The following is a 12,426-nucleotide window of genomic DNA, read 5'->3' on the forward strand; positions in this document are numbered from 1 at the left end:
TTTTGATGGTTCCATGATTCCATTGTGGCCTGCTGGCCCTGTATGGGGTGAGATTTCGGTCACAATTCTGCGCGCGCAAGATCACATTTTGAGCGTGCAAAAGGGCATTTCGCACGCGCGTGAACTGAGTTTTGCGGAGAAATGTTCGTCTCGCAGATAAGAAAATATTGCGAGCGAACGAAAATCAATTTTGCATTTAAAATAAGTATTTGGATGTGCGCGGACGTTCTCTTTCGCGTGTGCAAAGTTTCACTTTCTTGCTCCTTTCATACCAGCCGTGAGCGCTCTCTAAGCGCAGACAGCTCGCTTGCTCAACACAACCCAAATTACAATATGCCATAATTCCAGCCAATCAGAGATGAGACTGCTAAATTCTGATTGGCTGGCTTGAAAACCAATCACAAGACTCCCTGCATCACCGACTGCGGAAGAGAACTAGTGCAGTTGAGTTTATTATTTATGAAAAATATTCAAAAACTTCACTGTAATTCACTGTATTGTTGGCAAATTCAGTTGACACATCACTGCTGTCCTGATGGTTATACAACAACGCTTATTTTGGGAAAAATATAGATTTTAAATTGTATATACTATTGTAAATGTAGAAGTTTTATGATTTTTATGAAAAATATTCAATAACTTCACTGTAATTGACTGTATTGTTGCCAAATTCAGTTCACACATCACTGCTGTCCTGAAGGTTATACAACAACACTTATTTTGGTAAAATATATATTTTAAATTGTATATACAATTACTGTAAATGTATCATTTTTATGATTTTTATGAAAAATATTCAATAACGTTACTGTAATTCACTGTATTGTTGCCAAATTCAGTTCACACATCACTGATGTCCTGATGGTTATACTACAACACTTATTTTGGAAATTATTTTTTTTTAAGTTGTATATACAATTGTAAATTTATGATTTTTTTAAATGATTTTTATGAAAATATTCAATAACTTTGGACATCAGTGATGTGTGAACTTAATTTGGCAACAATACAGTGAATTACAGTTATGTTATTGAATATTTTTCATAAAAATCATAATAATTATACATTTACAATTGTATATACAAATTAAAATATATATTTTTCCCTAAAATAAGTGTTGTAGTATAACCATCAGGACAGCAGCGATGTGTGAACTGAATTTGGCAACAATACAGCGAATTACAGTGAAGTTATTGAATATGTTTCATAAAAATCATAAAAATTCTACATTTACAATTGTATATACAATTTAAAATATATATTTTGCCTAAATAAGTGTTGTAGTATAACCATCAGGACAGCAGTGATATGTGAACTGAATTTGGCAACAATACAGTAAATTAGAATATTTTTCATAAAAATCATAAAAAAATCATAAATGTACAATTGTATATACAACTTAAAATATATTTTCCCCAAAATAAGTGTTGTAGTATAACCATCAGGACAGCAGTGATGTGTGAACTGAATTTGGCAACAATACAGTGAATTACAGTTATGTTATTGAATATTTTTCATAAAAATCATAAAAATTATACATTTACAATTGTATATATAATTTAAAATATATATTTTTCCCAAAATAAGTGTTGTAGTATAACCATCAGGACATCAGTGATGTGTCAACTGAATTTGCCAACAATACAGTGAATTACAGTGAAGTTTTTTAATATTTTTCATAAATAATAATCATAAAAAATACGCAAAACAATATTTATACAAAATAAGTCTTGTAGTATAACCATCAGGAAAGCAGTGATGTGTGAACTGAATTTGCCAACAATACAGTGAATTACAGTGAAGTTTTTGAATATTTTTCATAAATAATAAACTCAACTGCACTAGTTCTCTTCCGCAGTCGGTGATGCAGGGAGTCTTGTGATTGGTTTTCAAGCCAGCCAATCAGAATTTAGCAGTCTTATCTCTGATTGGCTGGAATTATGGCATATTGTAACGCTGGGTTGTGTTGAGCAAGCGAGCTGTCTGCGCTTAGAGAGCGCTCATGGCTGGTATGAAAGGAGCAAGAAAGTGAAACTTTGCACACGCGAAAGAGAACGTCCGCGCACATCCAAATATTTATTTTAAATGCAAAATTGATTTTCGTTCGCTCGCAATATTTTCTTATCTGCGAGACGAACATTTCTCCGCAAAACTCAGTCCACGCGCGTGCGAAATGCCCTTTTGCACGCTCAAAATGTGATCTTGCGCGCGCAGAATTGTGACCGAAATCTCACCCCATAGCCCTGGGCCAGAGAAGCCGCACATCAACACGAAGAAGCAGCAGAAGAAACCAGAAGAAGAAGAGAGAGGGTCACTGTGAATTTGTCTCTAATAAAGCCTGAGAAAAGTCCCACCTCTCCGGGTTTGCTTGACCAATGGAATTTCCAAGCGGGAAAATCTTTGGATCTTAGTTTCAAGCGTGCTCATTTGCATGTGCAACTGGATTGGTTGCTGATGAAGAAACTATGAAAGATTCTTGTAATACTTATTATGTTGCGCAGCTATTGACATATCATATACACGATCATTTCGATCTTCAAAGTACCAATTTATAGAGACCAAACATGGTATAGGTGAGGTTACATTGACCGTTAGTTCGATCATAAAATACACAGTATCAAAAAAATAATAATAATGTAGAATTAAAATACACTACTCAAGACAGTAAATCATTTACACAATGTTCTGGGATGCATGCTCATTTATAGATCAGTTTGTCTATAAATGAATGCAGGAAAGTCTGTTTTAAGGTCTGTTTCTGTCTTTCCTATGGCCTCTGTCTTGACCACATGACCACATTTTTAACAGCAATAAAACCATCTTATCTGATGGTAGTCATGGTTCTTGAATGTCTCTTTGAGTAGGTGGAAGGCTTCGGTGGCAGATGGCGACCAGGACAGAGACATGGGCTTGTTTTTCAACAGACTGGTGAGAGGGCTAGTGATGGAGCTATAACTACGTCTGTAGAAGTTGGCGAAGCCGAGGAAACATTGGAGTTCCTTGATGGTAGTTGGTGTGGGTCAGTTCTTGATGGCCTCCACCTTCTGAATACCCTGGTCGCTGAGGTTGTAACCAAGGAACTGCACTGAGGGTTGATGGAAAGAGTACTTTTCTGCTTTGAAGAATAGGTGGAACTCTCTCAGGCGTTTCAGGACCACTGCAAAGTGGTGGCGATGTTCGGTCATGCTGCTGGGAGTAAACGAGGATGATTTTTTTGGACTTTGTGCATACAAGATATAGGTATATTAGTCATAATGTGTCACAGCCAACAATTATTTAAGATCATATCCACTAAATGATTAGAATTCTTATCATAACTTTTTGTAAGCCTGGTATAAAGCTGACATATGCTAAGTTTGGAGAAGATCTGGCATTAACATAAATACAATTGTTAAAGCTTTAATCAAAGATTTAGAGAAAACAAGATTTTAAATACTATCATGCACAGTTGCAAATTTGTTAACAAAAAATGTAAACTGCTTATTAGAAAAAGTTATATCTTATATCTTTGCAGTGCTTTGATAAATCAAAATTATTTTAACAACTATTTGTCCTAAAGGGTCTTGGGATGATGTGTGCCAAGTGCCAGGAATTTCGAACCAGGAATTATAAAAAGTATATATTTTTTTTTTTTCAGAAAATTATAAATGATTAAAAAACAGTAAACAAAATCAAAATCAGACATATAGATTCTTGTAGGGCTTGACTTAAGGATTCAGAGAAAAATGGGATTGATTCCAGTCAAACCATCCCACCAAGTTTGGAGTCTCTCTATGAATTATGGTCTCAGACATCCAAACACTTTTAGGGCAGAAAAAGAATATTTGGCAAAATAGTAAAAAATACAATAGGATTCAAGCACCATTATAATAGCATCTCTAAAACAATACAGGCCAATACATAAACCATTAAATTCTTTATTGAGACAGGTTACTCATACATACATATTCTCTTATTCTCGTCTCTAAAGTGCTCCAAAAAATAAATAATCCATCAAAAAACTACAAAACATTCCACAAAGATTGTAACAGAGTGTAGGAAAAATACCAGTACCAAACTGGAGAGATTAAATGACTTCAATTTAATTTGGTAGAGCAGTGTCTCTTTTGACTGCACGTTATGTATTGGAGATGAATTAATTTCAGTTTATTAGTAAAAAATGCAGGAGAGGCTATGTCACTGTAATGGAAGATATCCAGTCTTTGAAAGATCATAATTGTAACAACTTTAGAAGATCTAAAGCAAACTCTCAAAGAGATTTCTGGTGTATAAAGAGTCCAGGTCATGTATTTCATTCCAGGGCAGGTCATAGATTAAGATAAATGTAATATAAAAATGCACTGGAGCTTTGCATAGTCTTGTCTGCATAACACTGCATCATAATATAGCAAAATATGAATGATTTCATATTAACTTTCATAGGAATCATTATTCATGTCTCTGCAATTAATTACATATCCAGAATATCTCCAACTGATCTAGTTAGTTAAATGTAAAGTGCTGTAACGGAGAGTCTTTTTCTAGCACACATTCATACAGTATATTTGTCTAAAGAAATGTTCAAACAAGCCTGAATGAACTTGACAAAAATCTTTGGGTGACAATTTTCCTTTACAAATACAAGTGTATGTTACAATTTAAACATAATACAAATTGCATGCTACTTTCCCCTGAGTGGCCATCTAATAATGGCGCAGGGTTGACGTATTTTTTAGGACAACCCGGAAGTTAGCATCATCCTCAAAAACCCAACATGATTTCTCCATTGAATTATTGCAGAAAATAAGGTCTGTGACAAACAAAAGCTTATGATTCTTACACGTTGTGTTCATCATGATAATATTCACGAATGAACACAACTTTTATGAATTTTGAATCGTAAATACAAGTCAAAAGCAAAACGTATAATAGAACTACACCACGGTCGCATGACTTCAACGTCACCATAAGCTTCTGACAACTCTTTGTGTCTTTGGTTAAAAACATTTTCCCTGAAAGTTCGAGTTATAATAGTTTGTAAGAGTGCGATTATAAACGCAAAAAGGCTGTGGAAGTGGACTAGTGAGTGATAAGTTTACCTCTTCGGCTGATGACGTTTAATGTCCCTGACAACCTCTGTAGTCCCATTTAGCCACTAGTTAGCAACCGCCTTTTACAAGACAAGTAAAAGTTTAAAAGAGAAATCACAAGAGGATATTAGTGATATATTTTATATCGTAGAATAAAAGGGATTTTACATCTTGGGTTTGTGTTCACCACAGACCTTATTTCAAGCATTTAACCAAAACCACTGACTTTAGGACGATGGAACCAGTGCTACAATGCTAACTCGTTTCCAGGTTTTGGCCTACAAAAATACCCCATCCCAGCAATACTCTATAGAGGATAAAGAGGATTCAGGAGTATCCCCTGTCTCTGGAGGGTACTGTAAACTATGATGATCCTCTCCTATTCACAGTCTATAATATTACAGTCTCCACTGCAAAACAGTGGTTTTACTGATACTGTCCATAACCACGTGTCTCTTGGCCTTCTTTTGGAGGAAGCTGACTCGGGTCCTCCACAAAGGGACTTGCTGTTGATGAAGAGAAGATGCAGATAGTGAACACCTCTGAAGCAGCTTCAACAAAACTAAGTGCAGAACAAAACTAAAGGTATAAAAATCTCATAATCTATTACAAATTATTTATGTAATATAACAGGGTTTTAAAGTATGTAGCAGGTAAAGAAAACAAGATATCGTGGCCATGAATTCAGAATTCCTTCTCTCGTTTTAGGTCAATTGTGGCGACGCTGCACTAATTTGTTCCCCCATTTTAATTGAGTTAAATTGTTACATTGCCATGGATTAGTACAATCTTGGCATGATTTACACAAATTAATAAAACAAGGCAACAAATTAAAATGTTGTTGAAATGAATTCTTAATCCACGGCCACAATATCATATCTATATTTTCTTCCTGCACGGGGCTCTGTATGAAAGGAATAGTTTGTGCATGCATAAAAATATCTTAGTTGTTTAAAACTTTTTGCAAAAAGAGGAATGTGTTTAGATATACTTTGTGTACCTAAAAAAAAAAGAACAATCAAAATTTGGAAATTTGGAACAACATGACAAAATTTGCATTTTTGTGTAAATAATTCCTAAATTGAATCAACTCTCTGAATCACCCAGACGTACACTTTTGAAAATTAAGGTTCGAAAAGGAGCTTTTCAAACTGATACAATAGAAGAACCATTTCGAGAACCCCAATGAACTTTTTTTTTTAAGTCCCCCTATTATGCTATTTGTAAGGTTCATTTTGTTTTAGAAGTCTCCTACAAAAGGTTTACATGCATCCAAAAACTTTTGGTTGCATGTTAAAGATTCAGTCTCTTCTTTTCTTACATCGTGTGTCGGAAACGAAACGCCTACCATATCTGAATTTCAGCTCCGGAGGCTTGCTCAGCACTTGATACACAGTGGCGTCGGTTTGTCCTTATCAATTCAAACGTGAGTCCTCATCATTTTGAAATGCATGCAAAGTGGATTTGCAGTGCTGAAAACAATGTCTTCTCAACATGTTGACAACACAAACCAACCAAACTCTTCCAGGCCTACATTGTTGCGTAGGTATGTAACAGGAAGTGAGACCTGACTTGTTGACGACTCATTTCAGCATTTCAGTTTTCCTTAAATAAAAACTCTTCATGCCTTAAAATAGCTTGAATGCAACTCTACACCCTTGCCTCATTTAGTATACGCGGTTCTATGAATATGCAAATTAGCCCCGCCTCCACTCACTCACACCAGCTCAAAGATCCACTCGTTGACGTGATTGGTTACAAGTTAGTTTGTGACGTCAGAAACACCAGTGATTCTCAAACCGTGATTTTGAGACTGTCTTAGTTCACTACAGTTTTAAGGAGAAACTACTCAGCAATGCTGCTGACTTATGAATTTGCACATGGTTTGTCTTAAAGCATATTAAAAACATCACATAGACATATTGTCACAGTTCTGTTCTGTCTGAGTATTGTTTTCACTGATCACATGTCTTCCTTTGTTCTGTTTTCCCGCCACTCCTTGGTTTCCACAGTAACTGTCATTTAGTTCATTGTCACACCTGGTTCCTTGTTAGTCTTGTCAGCTGTGTCTTGTTTCCCTGATCAGTTCTCCCATGTATTTAAGCCCTGAGTGTTGCCTTGTTCTGTGTCGGTTCTACTTTGTCAGTACGGTGTTTAGTGTGTGTGTTCCTGCCTGTTCATTCTGCCTGTCTGTATCTGTGAGTAAGTTTGAAGTAAATCGTTTGTATTGAAGCCTTTGGACTTTGAGTCACCTTCTACCTGCACCACACACGTAACACATATAAACAACATTAAAAGTTTGGTTTTTACCACAGGGGGGCTTTAAAAAACAAATTAAAAGAACAATTTATTTTCTTAGTGAGAAGAATATTTCAATAATCTGAATAACTTTTACAACTATAAAGAACCTTTTGTGCAATGGAAATATTCCATGGATGTTAAAGGTTCATCATGAAGCCATCAATGTAAATAAGGAGCCTTTAATTTTAAGAGTGTATTGTGTAACTTACGATTCTGAAACTGCTGTGCTGTATATCTAGTAAGAAGTATCCCAAAGCCCTCGATTAGTGCAAGCAGAATTCCCCCCATCATTGCAGAGCCCACCATGGCTAGTGGACCACCTGAAATACAAACATTGCAAACACATTTTCAATGATCCAGAGGTAATTGCAAGACTAAAGATTTATGCAGCATGTATGCTATTACAGAACAGTCCAGGTCATCATAAGATTATTTCCAGTAGGTCATTATACCTCAAATGTCAAAGACTGGAATACACTACACAACTTTAGCTCAGATTTTTGGCCCGATTTGCAGTATGGACGAGTCAACACTATCTGCCTAAATTTAGAGCCATGGCTGCAGACTTTGGGCAGTGGGAGTTGACAGATTTTGTGTAGAAATCGTGCAGTGCTTGATTTAGCTTCAGACTCTGATTCCATCCAGTCTGAGGATATGAAACTTATTTTATATTTTGTGCCGATTTTAGAACACATAGGGCTCGATTTACTAAACAGGGCAAATTAGCGCGAGAGCGCAATTCCCAAAAAGCGCTGATGGGAGTGGAAAGTTATGCGGCTGATCTACTGGTGACGCACAAATTAAAGAACACAGACGTAGCTGGATCATTTCCATAATGACCAACACAATCTACCAAGAGCAGCGCAATTTAGAATCTGGTTTAAGATAATAAATAATAGCGCAAATACCAGTAAATTGACTAGTAAATCTAGTAAATTTGGCATTTAAAAGGGAAACTCCTACAAATGGATATGCAATAAGGTCAGCCGCAAAAATAACCCTGTCCACACCTTTCAGTGCTAAATTTTCTTTAGTTAATCCTGATCGTTTTTTAACGCCAAAAGAGGGTTTGCGCTGGCGCAAGCTGTTGGTAAATCTGGCCCCTATGGACTACTTGCACAACTACTTCCGCGTTCTACTAAGTACATATCGGGAGTTTCCGTTCAGCGCACATACATACAGTACATGAGAATGCAGATTATCACTACGTTTTATGGCTGCCAATTGCTTTAAACAATGAATAATGATCTCTGTATTAATTATCTTGAGCCTGCTGAAATGTTCCTATAAATATATTTTCTTTCCAACTGTGCATTCTGAATAATAAATAGGCTAAATATATTTATCCACTAACATGCAGCAGTCCAATGCTCGTCTTCTCGTTAACAGTGTTCTTCTCTTACTGATATTTCATACCTATTGAGTTTACATTTTTAAATGAATTTGACTTAATAAAAAGAATTGCTTGCGTTGGTGCTTTATTCCAGTCTTTTAAAATAGTTGAATGAATGAATGCTCGGTAGGTAACTGTAATGATGTTAAATAAACTATGCTATTTAATTAATCTTTAACAGTAATGCACACAGCGTAGAGGAGCATGACAGTCAACTACTTTGAATAGTAATTAAGCATTTTGGGCATGAACATGTAAAAATGAAATCTTATCACGGACACTCATTTTAGGCGGCGTTTGTTCAACTCAATGACCACAGTACATTGAAAGTAAACATAACCGGAAATAAGTGAGATCACGAAGTTCAGTGCAAGTGGTCCATTGTTTTCATTTGTCATGTTTCAGTGTGAATTTGTTGTTTATGGAATGACTTGAAAGTCTGGTAGCGTGTGATTCCCAGGCTTTCCTTTGTAACCATTTGACAAGTATATGACGCCTGATGTTTTAAAATCTCTTCAGTTTTTAAAAGTCGTGTAGTGTATTCCAGCAGTCACATTATTATTGTATTGTGCGGTCAGGCCGATATTTTGTGGCGCAAAAAAGGTAAATCGTCCATTACTAGCATAGCAATTGTATGAAGCACTGCTCGCACATGAGTCACTTCAAAGCATGCAGCTTTCTGTTGGTCAACGTGGCGAGATCTGAGGCAAAATATTTCAGTCTGATGCGAAATTCCCAATCGCATGGATTCCCATTGAAATGACTGGATTTTGACTGTGAAATTTTGCTGAACAATGGTAAATGTGAACACAGCATTAATGTCTAATACTATGGAAGAATACTGATAACAGAATAACAACCACTATGCTAATCTTACTGCGTGCAGCCAGTATAGCTCCAGTCATGGCTCCACTGGTGATGGAGTTCCAAGGGTCTTCCTTACCCCGTAAACGCACAAGACCACAGTCTATGGTGGAAAAGAGTCCACCCCACACAGCAAAACTCCCTGCAAGAGAAACAGAACCCATGCCACAATTTATAGTGATTAGTGAATCACTGATATACAGTACAAAATGCTAAAACTAGTCATACACAACAGTTTTATAACACACAAGATCAGACCAAGAAATAATACAAAAAATGATTCTGCAACATCACCTCCAATTTGTGGTGCTCTTACTCTCACAGCATTTGCGCTCCCTCTTAGCCTGTGTCGAACACCCTAAAGAAACAGAGGGGGTTTATTAGTAGTAAATGTATTGTATCGTGTATTAGTGATAGTAATTGTTGAGCTCAGTTGTTTTATTGGTGTCAGAGAAGCATACCACAGGTGCGTTCCGAAAGCCTTTAACTGACTGGAACACCCCCCCTCCAATTGCCCCCATGGTAAATGCACCTCCACAGTCATCAACTATCCTCCATGGACTAAAAAAAAGATTAGATAATAGAGCTGTTATTAAGTTATTAAATTACTGTTTCATATGTGAGGCATCTAAATTACCAACACACAAAACTTTGCTGAAAACCCTGTTGTACAAAATCTTCTTCATGCCTTCTGCCCTCTAATTGATAGTCAATACCATTTTTTGCAAGTAAAAGGCCTTTTAATATTACTCTAAAAATGTCCCCCCTTCAGGTCTTTTTGCTGTAACGTTTTTAAAAAGGTAAACATAAGAATAACTTTTATATTGTTATTAATATTCCAAGATAAACATTTCCTGGCCTGAAGCAACTTAGGTTTACTTGATTATCCATACATTATTGTGTTACAGAAATCATAATGTGTCTATCAATTATGATACAATAGGCACTCAAACATCATTGTATTGAATTGTATTTTATGTTTTGCCCGACACAATAAAAAAAAAAATAAATAAACACTTAAATATCATCTTCATATAGATGACATATTATTGAGAGATATACAGTGATAACTGATTTTTATAAGTACTTATAATTTATGTAAGTAGTCTGTTATATTGTTATAAAGATCTCATTGATTTACATTACCAGATGTGCATATTTATGCTCTGTTTGAGCCTCTGAATGTAACTGAGGTGTATATTTTCTCCTTGACTATGAGCATGTTCTCACATAACATAAGCCATAGAAGCCTGATGTATCAAATATGATGCAAAACATAAAAACACACATGTAAAATTTTCTTTTATATTTACCTAATAATTCGATAAACTGCTCCATTTAAAACTATAGATTTTCATATGATTTTCTATTATTTCATGTATTTTCAGGGATAATGATTTTTATAATAGACAAAGAGTATGTCTACTATCATTTCATATGGTTTTACAAGGATAAATCGTTTTATTATGTCAACGAACTCAATACTAAACAAATAGGTAAAGCTGTCAGTGAAGGAAAAGAGCGAGCATTGTGCCTCTTCAGTGCTGAGATGATATCGTACATGATAGCATGTTTATCAAACACTCGGTGTAAAGTGTCAACAATGTGTCTGAACTGTTACAGCAGGCTATCAGCTGAGAAACAAACCGATGCACGATACGAAAACTAATGAGAAAATAAACTGCTTTAAATAACAGCTGAAGTGCGGACCCGTCAGAAGTGAAGTCAGGATGTACTTTACCAGGGTTCACGGGCATATTCCTCCATGATAAACAGCTGACGTCAGAGCGGTTACGCAATTGTCCGTGACAGAAGGTTCAGTGTAGAACCAATGAAATGGGGTCTGATGTATAAACATTGCTTACGCACAAAAAGGGCATTGAAATGTTCATTTTGATATACAATAAATATTCCACTCTCATTATCGGACTTAATCACTCAAATTACATAAAGTGATTATCCAGAAGTTATATTACAAAATAAAATTATATATTTTTTCACGTGGATTAGGAATATCCATATGAAAATCACATGCAGATTAAGATATATTATAGTAAACTAGGCGTTGTAAACTCTTATGGTTATTTTGGGGATTATTTTGACTTGGTTTTATAAAGGGAATTTTGCGCAGGTTCTGGCGTATGCGTTTTATAAATCTGAAAACTCAGGATGAAATCTAATCTACGTAAAGTTTTATACATGAGGAGGCCCCTGAAGTAATTGTTTTAGCCTATAGCTACTGGACATATTTGTCCACCAAAAGTATATCGAGGACTTGAGTCTGACACTATGCCATTGCTGATGCCGATGCCGATTTTCATTCATCATTTTCAGTGAATTGGCTGAATCGGTTCGCAAAATCATAATCATTCTCTACAATTAACACGTTTCATAATAAGCATATTTACACACAAAGCACGACACATAAGTGCAAACAGATTAATGTTCCTGGCCAATAAAAATAGGTTGGTACATTAAATGATCAATTAACAATTTGACAGATTGCTGTCTGAAAAGATTTTAGAGGGCAGTCGCTTAGCGATGACGTTGTGAACGTACAAATAGGCCGACAGATGGCAATGTTTATTTGTTTTACCCATAGGCTATGGTTTTAAATATCACCCTACATTTTAACTGATAAAATAAAGGACTTAAATATAGACGTTATCGTTACAATTTTTTTTTAAATATAAATACCGCATAATAATATTTATTTTCTTTATTTGGTGCCTCACCAGCTCAGTGCAAGTCATTCAGGGGCAACATAAACTGGTAGCTGCAGTTATCAATCTTATCCGA

The 12,426-nt window shown here is 35.7% G+C and overlaps 1 protein-coding gene across 3 annotated transcripts; it reads right to left on the reverse strand.

Moving 5' to 3' along the window:
- Positions 1-3,903: 3,903 nt before the first annotated feature.
- timm17b (translocase of inner mitochondrial membrane 17 homolog B (yeast)) lies at positions 3,904-12,381 on the reverse strand. Of its 3 annotated transcripts, none has more exons than XM_084086858.1 (6): positions 12,363-12,381; positions 10,089-10,188; positions 9,922-9,985; positions 9,641-9,769; positions 7,580-7,690; positions 3,904-5,575 (listed from the first exon to the last, which is right to left on the reverse strand). In XM_084086858.1, exons 2-6 carry the CDS (start codon positions 10,146-10,148, stop codon positions 5,496-5,498), a joined length of 444 nt encoding a protein of 147 aa, XP_083942984.1. In that variant the 5' UTR covers positions 10,149-10,188; positions 12,363-12,381; the 3' UTR covers positions 3,904-5,495. The 3 variants fall into 3 exon arrangements, with proteins under 3 accessions (XP_083942984.1, XP_083942985.1, XP_083942983.1); XM_084086859.1 differs by lacking the exon at positions 12,363-12,381 and adding an exon at positions 11,369-11,505 and having other exon boundaries at positions 9,707-9,769; XM_084086857.1 differs by lacking the exon at positions 12,363-12,381 and adding an exon at positions 11,369-11,491.
- Positions 12,382-12,426: the final 45 nt, after the last annotated feature.

This window comes from Abramis brama, assembly GCF_963993115.1.
Source record: "Abramis brama genome assembly, chromosome: 16".
Taxonomy (NCBI): domain Eukaryota; kingdom Metazoa; phylum Chordata; class Actinopteri; order Cypriniformes; family Leuciscidae; genus Abramis; species Abramis brama.